The sequence below is a fragment of the Spermophilus citellus genome (genome assembly GCF_964194105.1).
Source record: "Spermophilus citellus genome assembly, chromosome: 3".
NCBI lineage: Eukaryota > Metazoa > Chordata > Mammalia > Rodentia > Sciuridae > Spermophilus > Spermophilus citellus.
Window position 1 is genome coordinate 17,238,421 of NC_138184.1, and position 23,857 is coordinate 17,262,277.

Sequence of the window (23,857 nt, forward strand, 5' to 3'; positions counted from 1 at the left end):
AGATTCCTGGGTCCCCCATGCAACCTGGGACTGAGCAGCTGCAGCCAAAGATCCCTAAGTGGTTTCTGCACGACATGAGATGCCAGCTCTGGCAGACACAGCTGGGGATGTCTTGGCACACACTTTGTCCTGGGCTACCCTCCTGCCTTAAAACTTCCTGCTCCAAAGCCCCATCCTGTGACTGATGCAATAGCATGTGTCCAACCACCAGCTGTCTCCAAATGAACTAGGGTCAGGGACTTGTATGACCATCACACTAGTGGAACTAGTAGTTGGAACAGCCAGGGTTGCAGCTTATCACCAGTAGTGATTTGCTGTGTGTGCTGGAAGCGAAAGCTAGGCAGGTCCTGCCTAAAGACCCTGTCCTCCTCTAACTTCCTAAAACAGTGCTAGGCTGAAAGGTCCCAAACACACACCCTTGGGCCTAGGTATGGCCAGGTGTCAACCAAGTGCCCCTCCCTGCAGTCTGCTGCAGAAGAGCAGCCTTCTCTGTCTCCTTACAGTGAGGGCTAAGGGTCCTCCCCTCAGTTGCAACCCAAGCTTAGGGGGAACAGACCACAGGGACAGATAAGGGATTAGGTGGTGCTCTGAGATTCCTCAGATACTGGGGGGCTTTTGAGAAATTGTCTTGCCAGATTACAAGTTTGAGGCCAGCCTCAACAACTTAGTGAGACCCTTGACAACTTAAACCATGTCTCAATACAAAATACAAGGAAAAAAAAAAAAAAAAGTCTAGAGAGGTAACTTAGTGGTAAAGTGTCTATGGGTTCAATCAGAGAACAAGTTCTGCCTCCATCTGCCTGACCTAGCCCACTGCTAAGCGACAGGAAAGGGTTCCACAATGGCAGGGACCAGGCTGCTATGGCGGGTGAGCACTGGGACTTTAATAAATGGCACAACACTCGTAACAACGGTAGGGATGGGCAGAAATGCAGGCCAGCACATCCCACAGCCCAGGGACTGTTGTTCAGAAAGTAGACTTCTGTTTCTCCAGAATATTCAGTAGTAAGGCCTTCTGGGGTTGTTCTGTGGGAAGCCAAAAAGATAAAAGGGGGAGGGGTTAATGCAAAGGACACAGAGCAGTTCCTCTATCCAGGGGCAGCTGAATTCAAATCCTCCAGCGGGAAGGGCCAGCTCTAAGTAGAGGAGGGGGTTCGAATGCAGGTTGAGAGCTAGAGGTTTCTGGCCTAGCTTGCAAAGGAATTGGAGGGACCTTTCTGTTGATCCGGCCACCCCCCTGGAGTCTACCGTGAGAAATCAGGACGGCTCAGGAAGAAGCAAGTGATAGGGGAAACAAGGGTGCACACACCAGAGGATTGGGCCGGAAGCGGTAGGCCAACATCATCCTCTTGCGAAAGGCCTCATATTCATCGTCCTCCTTGGAGAGCTCAGCTGGCCGGTCAATGCCAAAACCGGCACCATCTACCGTGGTAGTGCCCCTGCAGAGAGGTAATGGGCTAGTGTGAGCAGGTACTTGGGCTGGTGCCAGTGGAAAGAGGGACAGAGAGGCCTGGCTTGCCTGGGCTCAACAACTGCACTTTCAGGCACTCATAGTGGGCTGCTAGGCTAAGGACATCTGTGCAGGGACAAGCCTACACTAGCCGAAAAGGGAGGCATAAAGGTGGTCCAGCCCCCAGAGTCCTGCAAGGAAAGGAGTACCCACAGTGTAGGTTATCATAGCTCTAGGGATGACAGGGAAGCTTCTCAAGGACAGTACTGAGAGGCCAAAAGTGCAGGGGATGCCTAAAGCAAGGGGTCACATCAGAAGGTTTCCCACTAATTTCTGGGACTGGTTTCTAGCTTGCAGAGAATATAAATAAGACCAGCAGTCCCAGGAGGGTTTGACCCATCTGTACCTTCACAAAGGGACCTGGGGGAGGAAGAAGTCCCCAGAGTTGGGAGAGGGACAGACCTCCAAACCTCCCTGCATCACTAGCTTGTGCGTGGCAAGCTATGTGCAGTGGGGTGGGAGCAGGCAGTGGAGCTCCGGAGGGTGCATCCCACTACTCACTTGTTCACTGGGTTCTTGATGCCCTGGCCCTCTGTGCCCAGTCCCTCGCCCTCCTTCCAGCCCATCTTCATCAGCATCTGGTAACCGATGTTCTCCACAGTCAGCTTGAACTCCTTGTACTCTGAGTAGTCAGGCTCTCGACCCTCCTGCAGGGTGAGGTAGTGGGAGTCACAAACGAGGGCCATAGCCACACCTGGGCCTCAGTGGCACACAGATATGCCCCCTGCCTTTGGGCTCACTGATGCTGGAACCACCCACTCATCTGCCTCCTCCCACTGGGTCAGGCTTGAAGAGTCTTCAAGAAAAGATCAAACTCTTCTTTTCTGGGTCCCCAGGGACTCAGGGTGCTGAGCTCCTTGGCAGTGAAGTCAAAAGGGGCAAGGTGACAAGTTGTATAGATTTCATCTATCACAAGAGAGATTAATGCTTCACTGGCAAAGAAAACCTTATGTTCTGAGGGCAATTTATTTTTGTTATTTTTTTGAGACATGGTCTCACTATGTTGCCCAGGCTAGCCTTGAACTCCTGGGCCCAAGCAGTCCTCCTGCCTCAGCCTCCCAAGCAGCTGGGACTACAGGCATGACAACAATTCTTGGCTTGAAAATAATTAATAATAGCATGCTAAGAAATGTGGCCAAGCTGGGTGCCAGCCACTCAGAGGAGGCAAGGCAAGAGTACTGCATGTTCGAGGCCAGCCTTGAAGACTTAACAAAACCCTGTCTCAATTTTTTTTAAATATTTATTTTTTAGATATAGGTGGACAAAATATCTTTGTTTTTTCTTTAATGTGGTGCTGAGGATTGAACCCAGTGCCTCTCACATGATAGGCGAGCACTCTACTGCTGATCCACAACCTCAGCCCTATCTCAAAATTAAAAAAAAAAAATTTTAAAGGGCTGGGAATGTGGTTTAGTGGTATAGCACCCCTGGGTTCAACCCCCAGCACCTCAAAAAAAAAAAAAAAAAAAAAAAAAAAGTGGTCAATGATGAGGTTATGGGAGACCAGTTTTCTAAAAAGACTTTATGAAGACAACATGGGATGTACCACATGGCCATTTCACTTCATGAGCCCAACAGCAGCAGGGAGAATGTTAAGCTCTGTTCTGTGGAGGCCAGGTCAGGTCCATGGGGGATTTCTGCTGGAGAAATGCTTTGCCTGTAAACTGCACTTAATTGGCTCCACTGGAGGCACAATTTCCTCTGCAGCCAGGGAAATGTTTCTGAAGCGGCAGCTGAGCAGCTATTTGCTAATTTCCCACACAGACACCGTCTGTCACAAACAGATGCCTCCCTCTGTAAGGGGGCCTGGCTTCTGCTGTGAGCATGGGGGCCCAAGGCTACTTCAGGCTCTAATAGGTGAGGTGGCTTTCAGAGGAACTGGGCCACAGCAGGGGCTGGTGCGAGGGTCCCCTGTCTTACCTTCAAGGCCTTGAATGTCTCCATGAACTTTTCCAGCTCGTCAGGGGGCAGGAAGTCTCCAATGAAGTGCTTGCCCCGGCCCATCTTTGTCAGCTGCTCTGCCCACTCTGCCCAGAGAAGCAGTTAAAGTGAGAGGAGGGAGGAGGAAGGGGAGTGGGCCAGCTGATGCTTAGACCACAGGTATAAGAGTTGGTGTGGCCTCCAGGGAATGACATGCTGGCCTGAGGCACCAACTAGACACCCTTCCCCATAGGCAACCGTGCCAAGCTTTCCAATCAAATGTTAGTGAACACTCATCCTGGATCCCCACTTTTCACCATGAGGAAAACAAGGCACTGAAAGGTTGAGTTTCTCACCCAAGGCATCACAGCCAGGAGAAACAGACTTGAGACTGAATCTGGGCACTGAGTGGGAATACCTGAGCCTACAGTGCCTCGAGGGCAAGGCCCCACCAGTTATGCTCCCCCAAATTTCATCCCTCCTTCTCCCCTCCGACCCTGTGCCTTGGCGCACCCCGTGTCTTGTCCATTTCCATGCGCCGAAGCTGGTGCTCCCAAGTGCCCAGCTCACTGTCCACCTCCTCGTCACTGTCATAGCCGTGCTGGTGTTGCTGAAGTGCCTTCTCCCATAGCAGCTGCATGTCCTGCATCGCCCGCTTGTGTTGCATGATCATGTCGTACATCTGTTGCATCTATGAGTGTGGAATATGACCATGAGCAGGATGCCAGCTTCCCCCCAAAACCAGCCCCTTGGTAGACAAGTCCTGCCTTAGGACGTGCCCTGGATTCCTGACCTTTAGTGTAGCAAGGAGGACCCCTCAGCCCTGAATAAGGGCAACTATGGCTCCTGATCCCTGAGAGAGGCACTTGAGGTGCACCACCCAGAGACTGCCAGGCAGGAGCCTGAGCTCCTGGGAAAGCAGTGCAGGGGCTACAACTGGCTGTGGAGCCCCCTACTGGGCCAGGCCCCTCACCACAGAAACACTGTGGCACCCTACTGGGACTATTCTACAATAGGCCCTAAGGGAACTATGGAAGGAAATGAAGACTATTCCAGTAGGGAGCAGTGCTCTAGCTGCAAGGCACAGGCCACAAGAGCTGCCCAAAGGCTAAATGGCAGCTTAAGAGGTCCTGGGGTCTAAGTCCAGCTGCAGACTCGTGAAGACCCTCAGGGGTGGCATGTGCTGACAGGGGTACTTGTCTTCCTGGAAGCCTCCTTGCTGACTGAGTGCCCTGATGCACACAGGCTCAGTGAGCACACAACACATTCATGACTGCTGCACCATGGAGCAAGAAAGGATGTTCCACAGCACCTACTGAGTTCCCTGTCTCCAGTGCTCTTACCTCCTGCTGCTCCTTCAGTTGTTTCTTCTGGGCATCTGAGAGTTCTGTGACACCCACCAGACCTACAGGCTTCCCCTTCTCATAGCCGAGTCCTTTGAGGTCCTGAACTGGAAATTAAAGAAGCAGGACAGTGTTGGTAACAGCCACACAGGCCCCAGGTCCTACTTCTTAATTTGTCAGGTCTAATTAAAAATACCCAAGGCACCTAGTGCAGGGTCTGCAGTGCAGTAGGGTCCTCATGTCCTATTTGTTAGCATGTGTTATGTGAGGACCTTGGTGGCCATGCACATGTGCACTGGAACTTCATTTCCTCAGACCTCTCTAGAAAGGTTCTATATGCAAACAGCAGTAATCAGAGGATTGGGTCCTCACTCAGCATCACACAGCTAATGGGTTAAAGGCAAAGATTTTGTAAAGCTAGAGGCAAGAGAGCTAAGATGTGCAACTCTACATGTGCATGTGTGTATGTGTGTGTGGGACACACGCCAGCTCTCAAAACACAGCCCTGTTGCTGACAGATATCCGGTGCAGATGCACACGGATTGAGTCTGGTATAAGTCTCAGTTGTATGGCTCCATTCGCTCCTTTGGGGGCGGCAGCCAACCATCCTCAAAGCTACTGACATTTAATTTGGCATCAGCTTGGGAACTTGGCTGGAGTCAGAAACACTGATCCATGTGAAGATGCTGTGATGGCCCCATCTGGGGTGGAAACAAGCACCCCTCAGGCAGTGGCTTCCTGGGGGATGTGCCAAGCAGGGGTGTATGTGCTCTGGGAAGGTGAAAAGAGCCATGTCCTCCTACCTCACTAGGGCTAGGGCTTTGCCCTTAAGAATCAAGATGTAACTGGGTGTGGTGGCTCACACCTGAAATCCCAGCAGCTTAGGAGGCTGAGGCAGTAGGATCACAAGTTCAAAGCCAGCCTCAGAAACTTAGTAAGACCCTGGTTGGGGTTGTGGCTCAGAGGTAGAGCACTCGTCTAGTATGTGTGAGGTCCTGGGTTCCATACTTAGCAGCACATAAAGAAAAATAAAGACATTGTGTCCACCTATAACTAAAAAATTTAAAAAAGAACCTTAGTAAGGCCCTAAGCAACTTAGTAAGATCCTCCCTCAAAATAATAATAATAATAATAAAAACCATAAATAGAGCTGATGATGTGGCTCAATGGTGAAGCACCCTGCATTCAATCCCAGGTATTAAAAAAAAAAATCACTATATGGACTAAGGTACAGCATGATGGTAGAACACTTGCTTAGCATTCATGAGACCCTGGGTTCCAACCCCAGCAACACCCTAAAAAGAGGATTGCCCACAGTTGCTCCTTAGCCCCTATTAATCTTTAATTCCTCCTCAAAGGTTTGTAGGGGAGCCCTGTAGGGAAGGCACAAGGACTGAGGCCTGAGTGGGTCATATGCCTGGAGCAAGCCCATGGTCCTTCTCCCTCAATGGGTCTCCTCTGGCGAGGGCTGCCCAAACCCCTTCTGAGGACAATATGGACCAATGGATCATAAACTTGGGCCTGACTCTCTGGAGCCAGTGCCTGTCCTTTAGATCATTCAGTAAGTAGCTTTTCTCCTTGACCTGGAATCTCTGAGGCCCCTGGGACAAGGAAGGCATCAATTAAGAAACTGGCCCTTAGAGGTGGGTGAAGAGGCCAAGAGGCTAAGCCATATGAGCTGGAGGAGTTGCCCTCTGTTTGGGGCTCCTGTCCTCATCATTCAAATGAAGTGATGGCACCAAGCAATAGGATGCATGTGACTCCCCTATGCACCTGAGTGTCAAGCTGCCGTCAAGTCAGGGGGAGGTGGAGAGCCAGACGGGCAGCATGAGATGGCTGTTACGGTTTAGATCTTAAATGTCCCCCAAAAGCTTATGTGTCAAAGGCTTGGTTCTAATGCAATAGTGTTCAGAGGTGGGGCCTTTGATACATGACTGGCTCATGAGGGCTCTGACCTCATCATTGGATTCATCTACACATGGATTCATAACTTAAGGTTACTGAGAGGTAGTGGAAAGAAACTTCAGGAAGTAGGACTGAGTTGGCTTTGAATGGCACAGAGGAACCCTGCCCCCACACTTGGCTTCCTGGCCAAGATGAGGTGAGCCGTCTTCTTTACCACATGCTCCCACCACCATCATGTCCTCTGCCGTACTAAAGGCCCCAAGGTGATGGCCAACCAAGAACTGAAACCTCTAAAACTATGAGCCAAAATAAATCTTTCCTTTTTTATTATATACATGTGTCTATTGTGGTGCTGAGGATCAAACCCAGTGCCTTACACATGTTAGGCAAGTGCCCTACCACTGAGCTACAACCCCAACCTCCTTTCCTCCTTTAATTTTTTGTCACAACTGATAGTGGATTAACATAATATATTGAAAAAGGTCTGATACAGAACAAAGTATAAGCATACAGACACCTAAGAACAAAGCCCCCAAAATATACAAAACAAAAATTAACAGCATTCAAGGGCAAAGTAGACAATTCTATAATAATCACAGAATTCAATATACCACTTTTAACAATCTATAGAACACCTAGATAAAAAATCTTTAGGGATACAGAACACACTATAAACCAACTAGACTTAACAGACGTACATAGAACACATAAACTTACAATGGCAGAATACCTAGTTTCCTCAAGTGCATATGGAATATCCTTCAGGATAGATCATATCTTAGGCTATAAAACAAGTTTAAATAAACTTGAAAGCTGAGCATGGTGGCACATGCCTGTAATCCCAGCAGTTCAGGAGGCTGAGGCAGGAGGATAGTGAGTTCAAAGCCAGCCTCAGCTTAAAAAAAAAAAAAAAAAAAAAAAAAAAAAAAAAAAGCAAGGCACTAAGCAACTCAGTGAGACCCTGTCTCTTATGAAAATACAAAATAAGTTTGGGGATGTGACTCAGTGGTTAAGTGACCCTGAGTTCAAACCCTGGTACTGCCCTCCCCACCAAAAAAAAAAAAAAAAAAAAAAAAAAAGAAAACTTGAAAATAATACTAAGTATCTTTTCTAGTCACAATGAAATCAAACAAACAAAAAAAAACAACTTGCAAATATTCAGAAATTAACACACTCTAACAAACAACAGGTCAAAGGGGAAAAAAGCACAAATTAGAAAATACTTGAGATAAATTAAAACAAAAGCAATAATATACCAAAATTTGTAGTATGCAACAAAAGCAGTGCCAAAAGGAAAATTTTATAGTTCTAACTGTATACAACTAAAAAGAAAGAGCTAGCTGGGCCTGGTGGTGCATGTCTGTAATCCCAGCAGCTTGGGAGGTAGAAGCAGGAGGATCGAAAGTTCAAGGCCAGTCGTAGCAACTTAGGGAGACCCTAAGCAACGAACTGAGAACCTGTCTCAAAATAAAAGTGAATAAATAAATAAAAAGGTCTGAGTGATGTAGCTCAGTGGTAAAGCTCCTCTGAGTTAAATTCCCAGTACCAAACAACCAACAAGTCCAGAACCAGAAGTCTTCACTGGTGAAGTCTAACAAACATCCACCAATTCTTCTTGAACTCTTCCAACAAAAACAGAGAGGAAGGAACATTTCCAGGTCATTCTATGAGGCTAGTTTTTTTTTTTTTAATAAGTTGTTGATGGAACCTTTATTTATTTATTTATTCATATGTGGTGCTGAGGATCAAACCCAGTGTCTCACGCATGCTAGACAAGCACTCTATCACTGAGCCACAACCCCAGCTCCTATGAGGCTAGTTTTACCTTGATATCAAAGGCATTACAAGTTAGAAAAAACTACAGACCAATATTCCTTATGAATATAGATGGAATCGTTCAACACAAGGCAGAATGTAACATTTAGTCCAATAATAAAAGTAATGTTTCAAAAAAAAAGAATGAGTCAACATATGAAAATTAATATAATATGCCACATTGATAAAATGAAGAGGGGAAAAAATCCACGATTATTTTAATTGATATTTTATAAAAAAGCATGTGACAAAATCTAACACCCCTTCATGACAAAGACAAAAACATCCAATACACTTAAACAGAAGGGAACCTCCTCACCAGGTACATTGGTGCATGCCTGTAATCCCAGGTACTTGGGAGGCTGAGGCAGGAAGATGGCAAGTTCCAGGCCAGCCTCAGCAACTTAGTGAGACCCTGCCTGAAAATAAAAAATAAAAAAAGCTGGGGATGTAGCTCAGTAGTGCAGTGTCTTTGGGTTCAACCCCCAGTACTGAGGAGAAAAAACAAAAGGAATTTCCTTAACCTCAAGACAGTAAAGACCATTTATTAAGCACTGTTTGGGAAAGTAGCTCAATGGTAGAAAAATTGCTGAGCATGTGCAAGGCCCTGGGTTTGATATCAAAGCACCACAAAAAACAAAGAAATAAAATAAAATTTTAAAAAATCACAGCTAACATCATATTCAGTGGTTAAAAAACTGAATATACTTTTGTCCTAAGATCAGAAATAAGACAAAGATGTCTGTTTTTATTACTTCTATTCAACATGGTACTGGAAATCCTATCCAGAGCAACTGGGCAAGAAAAAGAAAGAAGAACCAGGCCCAATTGTACATGCCTATAGTTCCAGCAGCTCAGGAGGCTGTGGCAGGAGGATTTCTCCAAAATCAGCATCAGCAACTTAGCATGGCTCTAAGGAACTTAATGAGACCTTGTCTCAAAATAAAGAAGGCTGGGGAAGTTTCTCAGTGTTAAAGCACTCCTACATTCAATCCGCAGTACCAAAAAAAAAAAAAAAAAGAATGAAAGAAAAAGAAAAGAAGAGGTATTCAAATTAGAAAGAAGAAAAACTTTCTATTTGCTGATAACATGATCTTGTTATACAAAACACACACACACACACACCTTTGATCTAATAAATTTAGCAAAGGTGCAGGACACAAAATAAACATACACAAATCAATTATGGGCTGAGGATGTAGCTCAGTAGTAGAGAGCTTGCCTAGCACACACAAGACCCTAGGTTCAACTGTCAGCACCCCTCAAAAAAGAAAAAAACTGTATTTCTATACATTAGCAACAAACAATCTGAAAACTGAAAAAACAACGTTGTTATTTACAATAACATCAAAATAATAAATCAATTAGGAAGAAATTTAACTAAGGAGCCACAGGACTTATACAATGAAAACTGTGAGACACTGTTGAAAGAAATTAATGATAGAAATAGATGGAAAGACATCTCACGTTCACAGATCAGAAGACTTAAATATTGTTAAGCTATCAGTATTACCCAAAGTGTATTCTCTATAAAATCCCAATAGTATTTGCAGAAATAAAAAAGTCCATCTGAAAATTGATAGGGAAACTCAGAAGATGCCAAATTGCCAAAATAGCTTTGAAAAAAAAAAAAAAAGATTTACACTCCCAATTGTAAAACTTACTACAAAGATATAGAAATCAAAACAGTATGGTACAGTATGGACAGACATATAAATCAGCTCAGAAATAAACCCTCACATCTATGGTGAATTGATTTTTTACAAGGGTGTCAAGACCATTCAATAGGGAGAGAATAATCTCTTCAACAAAAACTACTGGGAAAATTGGATATCCACATGCAAAGGAATGAAGCTGGACCCTAAACCACTTATAAAAATTAACTCAAACTGGATCAAAGACCTAAACTTAAGAGCTAAAACTGCAAAACTCATAGGTAACAACAAAAAAATTGGTAAAATGGACTTCATTAAAATTTAAAACTTTCAGCCAGGCGCAGTGGCACATGCCTGTAATCCCAGCAGCTCAGAAGGCTGAGGCAGGATGATTCCAAGTTTGAAGGCGGTCCTAAGTTTAGTGGGATCCTGTCTCAAAATAAAAAAAATAAAAAGGGCTGAGGATATGGCTCAGTATAAACATCCTTGGGTTCATTCCCCTGTTCCAAAATAAACAAACATACATACATTTATGGCACCAAAAGATAGTAAAGTTAAAAGACAACCCACAGAAAGAGAGAAATTATTTGCAAACCATGAATCTGATAAAAAGTTAATGTCCAGGCTATATAAAGAATATACTCCTACAATTCAACCACAACAAGAAGATAAACAACCCAATTTAAAAATAGGCAAAGGAGGGCTGGGGATGTGGCTCAAGCAGTAATGCGCTCGCACGAGCGGCCCGGGTTTGATCCTCAGCACCACATACAAACAAAGATGTTGTGTCCACCGAAAACTAAAAAAATAAATATTAAAATTCTCTCTCTCTCTTAAAAAAAAAAAATAGGCAAAGGACTAAAGCAGACATTTGTCCAAAGAAGCTATATAAATGATCAATATGCACGAAAAGATGTTCAACATTATTGGTCATTAAGAAGATTTTTCAAGCGGTAGTGCGCTCGCCTGGCATGCGTGTGGCCCGGGTTCGATCCTCAGCACCACATACAAAGATGCTGTGTCCGCCGAGAAATGGAAAATAAATATTAAAAAAATTCTCTCTCTCTCTCTCACTTAAAAAAAAAAAAAAGAAGATTTAAATCAAAGCCACATACCTACTAGGACAGCTATATAATAAGGTGAGGGGATCTGAGGGTAAAGCTCAGTGGTAAAGCGCTTGCCTAGCATGTGGGAGAAGGCTCTGGGTACAATCTCCAACCCTGGGTTCAATACTGTGTGATTCAAACCACAGGAGAAAAATAATTGTATTTGCACTAAATATGCACAGACTTAAGCCCTCTTATTCGTTTTTTCATTAATTTGTTTTGTGGTACTGGAGATGAACCCTGGAGTGATCTATCACTGAGCTATACCTCCACTCCTCCTTATTTTTTGAGATTTTCTTATCTGAGGGGGGTTGTGGAACCAATCCCCATGGATACTGAGAGAGAATGATATACACACAATGGATTTTTGGTCACAGAAAGGAATGAAATTGTGGTACATGCTACAACATGAATAAAACTTAAAGACATGCTCCACAAAAGAACCCAGACCCTTCTGACAAAGGACAGCAGGAAAGTGGGAGTCAGCCCACCTGACAGAGGTGAGGGAGAGGCATCCACATCCCTCTGCACCAGCTCAGCAGGCGGCAACTCAACCTTGTCCTCTTCAGGTCCCCACCGGCTCTTCCGCTTCCTCTTCACAGTGGTTGTGGAAGCTGGCTTACCAGGGACAGCTGGAGCGGGGGTAGCAGTGGTGGGTGCAGGGGTAGATGAGGCAGGACAGGTAGTGGCTGGAGGCAAGGACCCAGACGGGACCTCGGGAGGGGACTTGCGCTTCAGGCTGAGGTCAGGTGTTGTGAGGATGCCTGTGGAGCCTGCCTTGGCTTTCCGGAACTCCTCCAGCTTTTGCCGGTAGTATTTGTACCCTTGGCTGTTAGGTTCATATAGAAAGCTGCAAGGAGAGTTGGAGGGACACCATAAGCTAAGCCAGATCCTCCCCACTCCTGGTTCAGACAGGAGCAGGTCAGGCTGTGTGTGCCCAGGGAAGCCAGGGTCACATCGAGGTTACAGTCTCCACCCATTTCTCCTGCCTTGCTAGGCCTCACTGTGAGAAACACTGTGACTTGCCCACAGGCTCTTATGGTACCCTCCCTTCAAGTCAGGAGTCATACCAAACCTCCCCCTGCCTTTCCCAGGGGCCCATCACATTATCAATTCCCTGCTCCAGAGCAAAATGAACAGGTGTCCTCAGTCTCCCCAACTCCTGTGAAGTCATTTCTTCATACCACAGAATCCTAACTTGTGGGGAGACCTTAGACACCAGAAATCATAGCGGGTGTCTTGAAACTAAGGCTTTCTCCAATGCATCCTGGAGATACCAAAAGGAGATGAAGTAGACAGACACATGGAACATCAGGATGAACCAGGGAGCTAGACTCTAACCCTGCCTTAAAAGCACACAGCCTCAGGGCAGAAGCCCAACTGTCAGGAAGCCACAGGTCCCCATGGTCCCAACCCAGTCTGAGGAGCAGAGGAAGTAGCACTGGATTTGGAGTGAGGACTGAGGCAGTAAGAGGTCTTAGTCATTTTACCATTTGCCAGCTTCTCTCAGCCTGGGCACATCTGAAACCAATGGTTCTGCCTCTGGCTGGGGTTCACATCAGAGAGAAGAGTTTGAGCCCAGCTCCATGTGGCAAAAGGCTGGGAAAGACCTGAATAAGGGGTTAGACCTGCACTAAGGAACCTGGACAGTCATAACACAATGCTATGTTACAACAGCAAGGCACAGTCGTATCTGCCAAGGACTATTCCAAGACCTTCATGGATACCAAAATCCAGATGCACAAGTTCTTTATATAAAATGGTGTAGTCCTGCATAGAACTGACATACATCTTCCTGTAGACTTTAAGTCATCTCTAGATGATTTATAATACTTAATACAATGTAAATGTATGTAACTATTAAACTATACTGTTCAGGGAATAATGACAAAAGTCCATAAATGCTCAGTTTTTCTTTTTCTTTTTGGTACTGGGGATTGAACTCAGGGGTGCTCAACCACTGAGCCACATCCCCAGCACTATTTTGTATTTTATTTAGAGACAAGGTCTTGCTAAGTTGCTTAGCACCTCCCTTTTGCTGAGGCTGGGTCTGAACTTGTGATCTTCCTGCCTCTGCCTCCCGAGCTGCTGGGATTATAGATGTATGCCACTGCACCTGGCCTAAATACTTATTTATTTATTTATTTTTGGTGGTGGTGGGGTATTAGGGATTGAACTCATGGGTACTCAACCACTGAGTCTCATCCCCAGCCCTATACTGTATTTTAATTAGAGTCAGGGTCTTGTTGAGTTGCTTAGTACCTCGCCACTGTGGAGGCTGGCTTTGAACCCATGATCTTCCTGTCTCAGTCTCCAGAGCTGCTGGGATTACAGGTGTTTGCTACTGCACCTGGCTAAATGCTCAGCATCGACACAACTTTTTAAAGAATATTTTCAATTTGTGGTTGGTTGAATCCTGGGATGTGGAACCTGAGAATACGGAAGGCCAACTGTACAGGGTCAAGGGTACTGTAATTCCTTTTGCATAAAAGAGAGCAGTCAGGTGTGGTGGTGGCATGCTTATAATCCCAGCTACTTGAGAGGCTGAGGCAGGAAGATTGAAAGCTCAAGGCCCGCCTCTGCAACTTAGTGAGACTCTATCTCAAAATAAAAAGGGCTGTGGTAGGATGCCCCTGGGATCAATCCCAGTACCTTAAAAAAAAAAAAAAAGAAAAAGAAAAAGAAAAAGAAAGCAGCAAGACATCCCAAAGATGACTTCTATGTGTACCTCAGGAGAGGGGTAGAGGGACCCCTAGCCCTGCCAACACCTGGAACTTCGGGAGGGTGGGATTGGGGGACAGGGAGATGGCAGTGTCTCTGTATTTCTGGGTCATGGTACAAGCATGACTCAGTGAAAGACATTCATAAAAACTGAAAGAGACCAAAGTAAAAAACTGTGCAAGCATCTGCTGTGTTCCAGCTGTTTGGGAGGTTGAGGCAGAAGGATCACTTGAGACCAGGATTTCCAGGCCAGCCTGAGAAACATAGCAACACTCTATATCTCTTAAAACAAAACACACACACACACACACACACACACACACACACACACACACACACAAATGTTCAAGAAGGAAGAGGAGCAGCCGGACAGATTTGAAAGATGCACTCAATAGCAAGCAGAGTTTAGACAAATTTAAAGCTACCTGGTAGCTCTGGGAATAGTCAAGCTGGGGAGATCTGCTTGCTGAGGCTGGTGGGCAAGACGGAAAGAGGTTCCTAGGATCCCTGGCTTTAGCTGCTTGTTTAGGCTGAGTCTCCTCCAAGCTACAGTGAGGTTGCATCGGAGAGTCCCTGTCTGCCAGGTGGGTAAGGGTCAACAGTGGCTCCCCAAGGGGTGGGAAGAGAAGGAAGATGGAATCCCCTCCTAGCACAGGGCTAGGTGGGCACAAAGGAGACATTATAATCAAGACTTCTCTCTGGCTGGGTGTAGTGGCACTTGAGTATAATCCCAGCTACTCAGGAGGCTGAGGCAGAAGGATCACAAGTCTGAAGCCAGTCTGGGCAAACTAGCTAGACTTTATCTCAATATAAATTTTTTTTAAAAGGCTAGGAATGTAGCTCAGAGGCAGAATACTTCTGACTTCAATCCCCAGTACCAAAAAACAACTCCCCTGAGGAGAACCATCATCAACCATCAACACTTTAGGGTTTCTCCTTTCAGTCACTTTTATGTATTCCGTTTGTCTCTTTTTTTAATATTTACTTTTTAGTTTTAGGTGGATACAATCTCTTTATTTTTATTTATTTATTTATTTTTATGTGGTGCTAAGGATCAAACCCAGTGCCTCATATGTGCTAGGTGAGCATTTTTTTTTTTTTTAAATATGATGCTGAGGATTGAACCCAGGGCCTCGCACATGCTAAATGAGTGCTCTACCACTGAGCCGCAGTCCCAGCCTACTAGGCAAGCATTCTACCATTAGAGCCGCATCCTCAGCCCTTGTTTTTTTTTTTTTTTTTGTGGTACTGGGGAGTGAACCCAGGAGTGTTCTACCTGTGAGCCAAATACCCAGTCCTTTAAAAAAAAATTTTTTTTTTTTTTTTTAAACTTTGAGGCAGGGTCTTGCCTCCTCCTGTTCCAGTCTCTTGGTAGCTGGGACTATAAGCGTGACCCACTGTGTCTGGCTTAAGAAATTCTTTTAAAAAACAGAATACAGTCAGACACAGAGGCATATGCTTATAATCCCAGGGAAGCTGAGGCAAGAGGATCACAATTGCAAAGCCAGTCTGGGTAAGACCTTAGCCAAGACCCTGTCTTGAAATAACATTAAAAAAGGGCTCAGTAATAGAGCACTTGGAAGAAAGAAGAAAAAAAAAAAAATCACATAAACTTTTCCCATTTGTTATGGTTAGTCCCCACCAAAACTCATGTTGAGGCTTGTTCTCTAGGGCCGAAGTATTGGGACATGGAGCCTAAGTGGTTGGGTTGTGGGGGCCTCACGCATGGATGAATGTAGGACTGGATTAGTTCCTGAGAGAAAGTTGTTATAAAGCAAGTCCACCCTTCCCTTCTGCTTTGTACAATGAGATGACACAGCAGAAGGCCCTAATGGGATATGGTTGTCCAATCTTGGACTTCCCAGCCTCTAGAACCATGAGCACAAATCTCTTCCCTCTATAAATTGCCCAATTCAAGTTTTCTATTATAGTGACAGAAAACAAACTGAGATAACCTCATAATAGCCAAGGCGTGCCCCACTGACTCGCCTCCTTGCCTCAGTTTCCCCACCCATAAGAACCCAAAATGCCAGTTGCTATATCACATGGGTGTTAGATCTAGGAGTTTTCCAATGGTCCTGTATTCCACTAGAGGCTACCTGTAGAAGCATTTGGCCCCCTGATGTTGAACATTCAATTTAACATGATTTCTGGGGTCATATACCAGAAGTAAGATGACTCAACAAAGGAATCAGCATCTCTAGCTCCTTGACAACTGAGCACAGCTGTTACAACCTGTTTTCCAAAACCCACCACCAAGGTATAATGGGGTGCATCCAGCCCACATGAGGAATCAGGAACAACATAAAGAGAAGAACATAGGGTGGTTGTTGGGTTTGGAGTGAGGGGAGGTGTTGATAACCACATGTATCCATTAGGTATTTTTGGGCTTTGTAGTTGCCTCACACCTGATCCCAAACAGATTAAACAGTCCATTTAGTATGAACCTGCATGGTCTGTTGTATCCTGGATATCCAATCATTTCCCAGTTCTCTGGCTCTGGTCCTGGGTATAAGCATGGCCATTTCCTCACCAGCCATCTCAGGCACCTACTTCTGGCCCAGCTTCCACCAAACTATACTCACAGCTGGTCAGCCACTAAGACCTTCCAAGTACTAGGCATGGTGGTGCCCACTTATAATCTATAGCTGGTCAGCCACTAAGACCTTCCAAGTACCAGGCATGGTGGTGCCCACCTATAATCTCAGCAACTCAGAAGGCCAGCCAGGGCAGCTTAGCAAGACTTTGTCTCATAGGGCTAAGAATAAAAAGGATCAGAATGTATATAGCTCAGTGGTAGAGCATTTGCCTAGTATGTATGAATGCTGGACTCAATCCCTAATACCAGAAAGATGGGGGGGGGGGAATGACTCTCCAGGTAGTCAAAGAGCCACTGGGCCAGAGCCATTTGAACTAACAACATTGCTCAGTTCTGACATTAAAAAAAAAGCTGGGCCAAAGGCTGGGTCCCCCTAACTGGGCAGTGCTGCCTGGGCCCTGGATCTTGGATAGAATTCCAATACTTTACTCATTTTTCCTGCAATAAGTAACTACATTCTCATTTAGTTTTAGGTTTTTTGTTGTTTTTGTCTTTTGAGGATGTTGAGGATCAAATTCAGGGTCTTGTATATGATAGGCAAGTGTTCTGAGTATGCCCCAAATTCCTATAGTCTCATTTAAATAAGCTTATTAGGTAAACGGGGAAAAAAAAAACTATTAATATTGGATTGGATGGCAAAGAGTCATGATCAACAAATCATGGCTATCAGTACAAATCTGGGATTCAGGATATCTGGAAGGGGAGGTCCTCTATCCCCAGGCAGGCCCCTTTACTGAATTCCAGATCCAAACCTCCATGGCCCCCAGAGTGGCTCCCAGGTACCCAGGTGATAGACTCAAGAACAGCCAGTCATGTAAGACTTGGCCATGCCTGTTCCCAGTCCCCAAGTTTGAATAGCCCCACCACCTCCCAATAGTTCCCAGCCCCCAAGTTTGAACATCCCTACACTTCCCAATAGCTGCCTATTGCCTGGCCATGTCTGACTATCTACCATCTCGGCCAGTGACTCAGGGAGCTACAGTTAATCCCATTAATCCTTGGCTCAGATCCTCAGGGAACACCTGAGCCCTCTAGGACAGGCCCTGCCCAGTTCTGCAGCCTGTCTGCAACCTGGCCACATCAGAACAGCAACCAAAGTCTCTGCTACTTCACTCCTGCATAGCAGTTCCTCTGGATTCCCTTTGTTCTGTATCTAGCTCTTGCCAGTTTACATAAAGTGAAAATATCATGCCTAGGTTATGCGGCCCAATGTCCTGCCCTCTTCCTGAGTACCTGATGACATCTAGAACTGCTGAACCAACCAGCCCAGATTGCTCTTGCTACTAGACTTTCTGTTATATACATACCATCACTCTTTTCATTGACTAAGTCAGGACCTGTTTCAATACCATCCTCTCAGGTGCATCACCTTTATGCAAAGCATCCAAACATGATCCTGACAGTCTGCCCTACAGTAGTGACAGTCCCACAGACCCAGCCCTCAGGGCTGGAGTATGACCTTGTGGATGGGGTCAGCCCAAAGGCCAGGCTACTTGTCATATGTCTCTCTATGGGACCTGGCAGGGGTTTCCCACTCCTTACATCCTGAGGCTCCTGGTCACAGGAAAGACACAAGGAACACACACAATATAACCAGTTCTGTGAATTTCTATTTGAGAGCCCAGCCTGCCCCAAGTCAGGAGCTGCCATCTATAACAAAGAGAGCTTTCTCCATAAGGTACTTAGAAAACAGAGGCCTCAAAGGCCTCTGTGCATCTGCCTCAGAGACTATTTCAGGGACCAATTTATGCTTGGAAAATGCCCATGAGGGGAAACTCCCAGACCAGTGTTCCAATCTTGCCAGTTTCTTGCTGTGGGACCCTAGCAGGTCATAGACTGTGCATACTGAGCCCATGTCCTCATTTGTAGTGGGTGGTGGAAAAGGCAAGGGTTACCCCTCCTTACCTGAATGCCTGGTTCTCGCGGTTGTTCTGGAGAGCAATGGTTTCTACCTCAGGACCCCCGTCTGCTATGAACCTGGCCAACTTTTCTGCAAGGTTCTTGGCCTCTTCATCCTCTGGGGGTGAAACTTTAAGCAGGCTGTCAGTACTGAGCTCAACTCACCACACCCAACAGCCTAATTCCTGCTAAGAACCCCACAGGCAACAAGTGGGATTTAGTTTAGGAATGATACAAAGAGAAACAGGCAAATGGGAATCAGATTACTGCACTGGGACCAAACACCAGAGTTAATTTACAATGTATCTCAAGCCCCCCATCCCTCCCCTACCTCCCTTTCCCACCCTATAGGTCAAGTGGGCCTTGGACATGAATTAGGAATGAGGGGTCAGGATGTGAGGGTAACAAAGGTGATAGAAGCCCCTGCCCTAGTGTTTCTGCAAGTTTTTTCCCCCAGGTCACATGGTAGAGTGGAGGGCTCACCCTCCTCTCCTGGGGAGAGGGTCAGGGCTAAGGGGTGCAGATGACAATGAATGAAATTCTGTGGATCATGTTCAGCCGAAATGTCAATCCCCACCATCCCACCACTTGGTTGGGATTTTATGCCTTACAGCTGGCGACCAGTTGGCCTTTCCCCATCTACTCAAGAATCTAAGAATCTCACTGTCTCTGTCCTCCCTCCCACCTCCCTCAGTATCTGTCACTATATTAAACTTTTTTTTTTCATTGTAGATGGGCACAATACCTTTATTTTTATTTATTTATGTGGTGCTGAGGATTGAACCCTATGCATGCGAGACAAGTATTCTACCACTGAGGGACAACCCTAGCCTCACTAATACCAATCTTGATTTGTCCTCAGTGCCCAACACAAAGCTGGAGCTCATTAACACTTATTAAAATAGCAAGCAAGTGCTCCCTCTGCTCTGCTCACGTGCACACAGCTGAGCTCTTGGACATGACCTTGACCCTCTTGGAGAACCCACGCAACCTAAGTGCCAGGCTTGGCACTCAGACTTCACCTAGACCTCACAGCACTAGTGGGGAGGGTGGTGTCAGTCCCTCCACAGTGACTTCTGCTGCCTGGGAGAGCACAGGCCTTGGCTATCAGGGTCATGTGATGCTACTGCAAACCATGGTGGTCCCCAGGAGCCCCAATTCCATCTTGTGGAACTCCCTGCCAGAACCTCCTAATCCCTCTACCCACTTACCTTTCTGAGAGGTTGCCTGTGACTTTTGTGCTTCCTTTCTTATCTCAGCCACTTTCTTTCTGTAGTAAAGGAATTCCCTGCTATTCTTATCATGTAAAAATCTAGAGAGAAAAAGATTTGCAAAAGAGAGAAAAATGAGCTTTGATGATGGGTGAACCTGTGCAGCTTCTACCATACAAAAGCAGGTTGGTGAGCAAAGGCCTCAATAGGACAAAAAGTCAGTCTTGGCACCACTTAGGCATCTCCTGCAGCCTCTGGTGAGAATTAGAAAGTGCTTGGCATGGCAACTGGCTCATGTGAGCAGGTACTAGGCCTCGGCCACCAGGGCAAGTTTACAAATACATATGTGTGAGACACAGCACAGTACACATGTTAAACAGCCATGGCCTCCCCTTCTCCAGTGATACTCACGCAAATGCTGGGTTATCCTTGTAGTCTTCCATAGCTACTTTTTCTAACTCAGGGCCTCCTTCTGCCACAAAGCGGGCCAATTTCTCTATCACTTTCCGAGTCTCGGCTCCCTCTGGGGGTGAAACTTTAAGGAGGCTGTCAGTACTGGGGTTCAACTCACACACCCCACAGTCAATAGGCACACTCTCTCTACAGACCACAACGACAGAGGGGGTGGGGGAAGAAGAGCGTGAGATGTGGGAGGTTGTCGGGCATCCCGGGTCCATGCACAAAGCACTACGGCGAGGGGGCAGTTGGTCTCAACAGTCTTTGCAAGACATACTGGGTGGGATCGAAGTGTTAGGGCCTCCCATGGGCCAAGTCCATCCCCAGGCTGAAAGGGAGCCATTGGGAAACATATCCGGCCCCCACCCTGGTTTTGTCAGAGGGGATTGGTAGAGGGGAAATGCTTAATTCTTTTCTTTATTTACCAGTTTTCAGTATAATACATCAGGTCCCTTTTATCCTTCAAAGATGACAAATTCTCTTTTAAAAATATCATTATGAACTCTGATTTAAACACATAGTTGGGTTTCAATCCATTGCAATTAATGTCATCACAGAAGGTCTGTGGCCGGTGGAGCCTCTTCAAGCTGGCTCCTGAGAGCTTTGGACATGACCCCAGGAGTCTCCGAGGGCCTCCTTGCCATCTGCCGGGACAGGGCGCTCCAGGATCATCTCATACACTTCCTGCCCAGACCTAGAGCCAGTCATCTCTCCGAGAAGTTCTGGTTTCCGTTAGTGAGAAACTGTGCTTCCAGACCACCATCTGGGCGCTAGGGACGCCCACTGCAGCGGGCTTAATCATTATCTTGGGGCCTTTTCAGTGAACAGAGCTATAAAAATATATTTTTATATATGAATTAGCCTCCCCATTTGAGCCATACAGAACCTGCTTTTGCACTTCTTGCTGGTCTGTTGCTGAATCTGTCAGACACTACATGCATCATGTCCCTTCTATGAGACTTACAACAGAAATTTCTTGCTGTCAGCCAGTACTCAGCAACTGAGCTAGGGGCTGCACCACTGACTAACCTTATTCCCCTAGTTGCCTGGGCTGTCAGGAAACATGAAGTGAAGGGTAGGGTCATCTATGGTCTGAATAGGGTCCTGTGAGGTTACAGGGGCATTCTGTGCCTGACTTTTACCCTATCCTCACCCTCCTCCCATGTGCTCAGCAAGAACCCACCCCACACCTGTTTACTGTTTATAGAAGCAGGTATGTTCCTGAGATCATGCCAACAGGTGTCCAAAACAGGATTTAAGGGCTGTGAGATGCCCCATGCCCCTTGGAAAGCATCAGTTACCAACAGGTCACCACTGGAGCTGCCAGATCACCTAAGAAAATGCACCCTCCCCAGCTGACATTCTGACTGATGGGTCAGGGGGCAAGGCTGGTTACTGATCTACTCAAGACACTCAGGCCTGAAGCCAGCAACCTTGTTCAGAGCAAGGCGCCTGGAGGTTGTTATGGCACAACTATACAGTCACTTTTGTCTGTGCTCACTTTCAGGGTGATATGACCTTGATACCCAGCCCTTTGTGGCTCAGATGTCACAGGGCCTCATTCTGAATGCGGATGGGGTTGGACTCACTGGGAGTGCTGCCATGGCCATCCTCAGCCCTCCTACACCTTGTGGCCTGGACTAGCTCAGCTGAGAACAAGGACCATCCTTTCTCCGAGGCAGGAGGCCTTCAAACTATGCACTCATGCCTTGGGCCCAAATTGGTGGGGACAGATAACTCACAATAAGTAGCAGCCCTTCTGGGCTTCAAGGGCTCAGGGAAGTGTTTGCCCAAGCTAGGAAGACTTGGAAGTTCCACCCCTTGTACAAGATGTGAAGGGACACAAGGACACCCATCTCCAGTGAACCCTGCTATGATAGGCCATGAAGGTTCCCATTGTGCCCGGGTAGAAGCCCATCCTCTGGTGCCCAGGAAACTCCAGAGGCTGCTCCTGAGAATCCTCCCCATACCCTTCTTTGCTCTGCTCATCCCAAAGGGTCCCACTCTGGCTTGCAGCTCAGTCCAGAAGCCTGACAGCCACTAATCAAAGCCCCAAGCACCTCATTTCTCTAGCTGTGCTTACCCCATAGACCACAAATCCACTGGGGGAACTGTGGATGGGTCAGAGGAAGGAGGGGGCAGCTCCCACAACTTACCTTTGATCTCCAGCCACTGCTCGTAGTCCTCCTCCTCCTCCTCATCAGGAGACTGGAAGACACTTGGCCGGTGTGCCACAGGGAGCTGCTTAGCATGTGAGTAGTTCTTCACCTGGCCAAGTGGGCTGCCTAGTCCCAGGCCTGAACGCTTGCTGAGCAGGAGGGGCCTCTTCCCGGCGCTGGGGGTGGGTGTGCTGGGAGGAGCGCTGGTCGTGCTGGGGGGTGGGTCTTAGAATGGAAGGAAGGAGATACAAGCTGGAGGTCTGCGATGCATATCTCCCCATTTCCCATCTAACCAGAGTGCTGTGGGACCCCAGGGGCTGGTCCTCAGCTTTCAGTACTGGGGAGGTTAGGTTTGGAGGTACACAGAGAGGCCATCGTGTTTTTACAGATAAGGACAGAGGCCCAGGGACAAATGACTCGTAGGGATTCCTCAACCAGAAGAGGACAAGCCTGCAGCTCTAGAGACGGCAGTCTGGCTGGAAATCCCTTGATCAAGCTACACTTAAAGCCAGGGGACAGATCAGCATTTCTGGATAAGATTTAAGCCCCCAAGGCCAGAGGAGAGGCTGAATGCCTGCAGCTGGCCTAATTAGGTACTCTTGGCCTAAGACCCTACAGGTAAAGGACTCAACAACCTGTCTTTCCTCTCTGTGGACCAATTTTGCCTTGGATTGACTTATTCTCAGTCATCCCCTAGGATACCTGACAAAAGTCAGCAGTTTCACCAGCAAAGACTAGAGTAACAATGAGCTCTGGGCAGTAAACTGCATAACCATAGATTCAAGTGAGCTCCTCATGGGAGGTGATTCTCACACCTGGCATGCCCCACTGCATCCTGTGAGCCAAGTGGCTGCCCAACCTATGGACAGAGGTTCTATTCCTCTCAAATGGGTTACCACCTAATAGGGAGACATTGGAAATGCACTGGGGCACAGCCCAGAAGGCCTACAGATGGCTTCTCTAACCGAACCCCCAGTTACGCTAAGACACACATGTGTAGCAAGGCTTATAGCCAGGTGTAGGGTGGGGCATCTTATGGATTCACACAAGAGTCCCAGGACTTCAATGGAGAAAAAGCATTGTGAAGGGCAGACCCCTGCCCTGATGGCAGAAGACTAGGGCCCCACTAGGGCTAGCACAGGCTGGCTCCATACATCGGGCCTTACCTTTCTTTCCTTTTCTTATAGTACTGGTAATGAAACCAGGGCCTTTTGCATGCTAGGCAAGTGTTCTACCACTAAGCCACACCCCAGCCCTTTTTATTTTATCTTGAGACAGGTTCTCAATAAGTTTCCCAGGCTGGCCATGAATTTGTGACCCTTCTGCCTCAGCCTCCTTAGTCATGGGATTACAGGTGTGTACCACTATACCTGCTTGAGCCCTTCTAAGCCTCAGTTTCTCCAGTGTAAAGCTGAAAGGTGACCAGCTACATGCTGCTTACAACAGTCAAGAGAGATTTGTATGTACTGTCTAGATCTAAAAATAATCATGTTATTTTATCTAAAAACAAAGATGTGCAGTGGTGCACATCTGTAATCCCAGAGACTTGGGAGGCTAA

At 46.6% G+C, this 23,857-nt stretch overlaps 1 protein-coding gene across 1 annotated transcript in view; it reads right to left on the reverse strand.

The window, feature by feature from the left end:
* Nucleotides 1-864: 864 nt before the first annotated feature.
* SUGP1 (SURP and G-patch domain containing 1) overlaps nt 865-23,857 on the reverse strand; it is a 30,476-nt gene continuing 7,483 nt past the window's right edge. The window contains exons 4-14 of the mRNA XM_081287988.1: nt 22,297-22,524; nt 20,096-20,219; nt 19,685-19,785; nt 18,480-18,603; nt 11,746-12,104; nt 4,774-4,880; nt 3,944-4,121; nt 3,431-3,537; nt 2,012-2,157; nt 1,310-1,439; nt 865-1,026 (exon numbers count right to left, since the gene is read on the reverse strand). Coding sequence (XP_081144114.1) covers nt 1,000-1,026; nt 1,310-1,439; nt 2,012-2,157; nt 3,431-3,537; nt 3,944-4,121; nt 4,774-4,880; nt 11,746-12,104; nt 18,480-18,603; nt 19,685-19,785; nt 20,096-20,219; nt 22,297-22,524 — 1,631 coding nt within the window. The 3' untranslated portion in view covers nt 865-999. The remainder of the gene's footprint in view (nt 1,027-1,309; nt 1,440-2,011; nt 2,158-3,430; nt 3,538-3,943; nt 4,122-4,773; nt 4,881-11,745; nt 12,105-18,479; nt 18,604-19,684; nt 19,786-20,095; nt 20,220-22,296; nt 22,525-23,857) is intronic.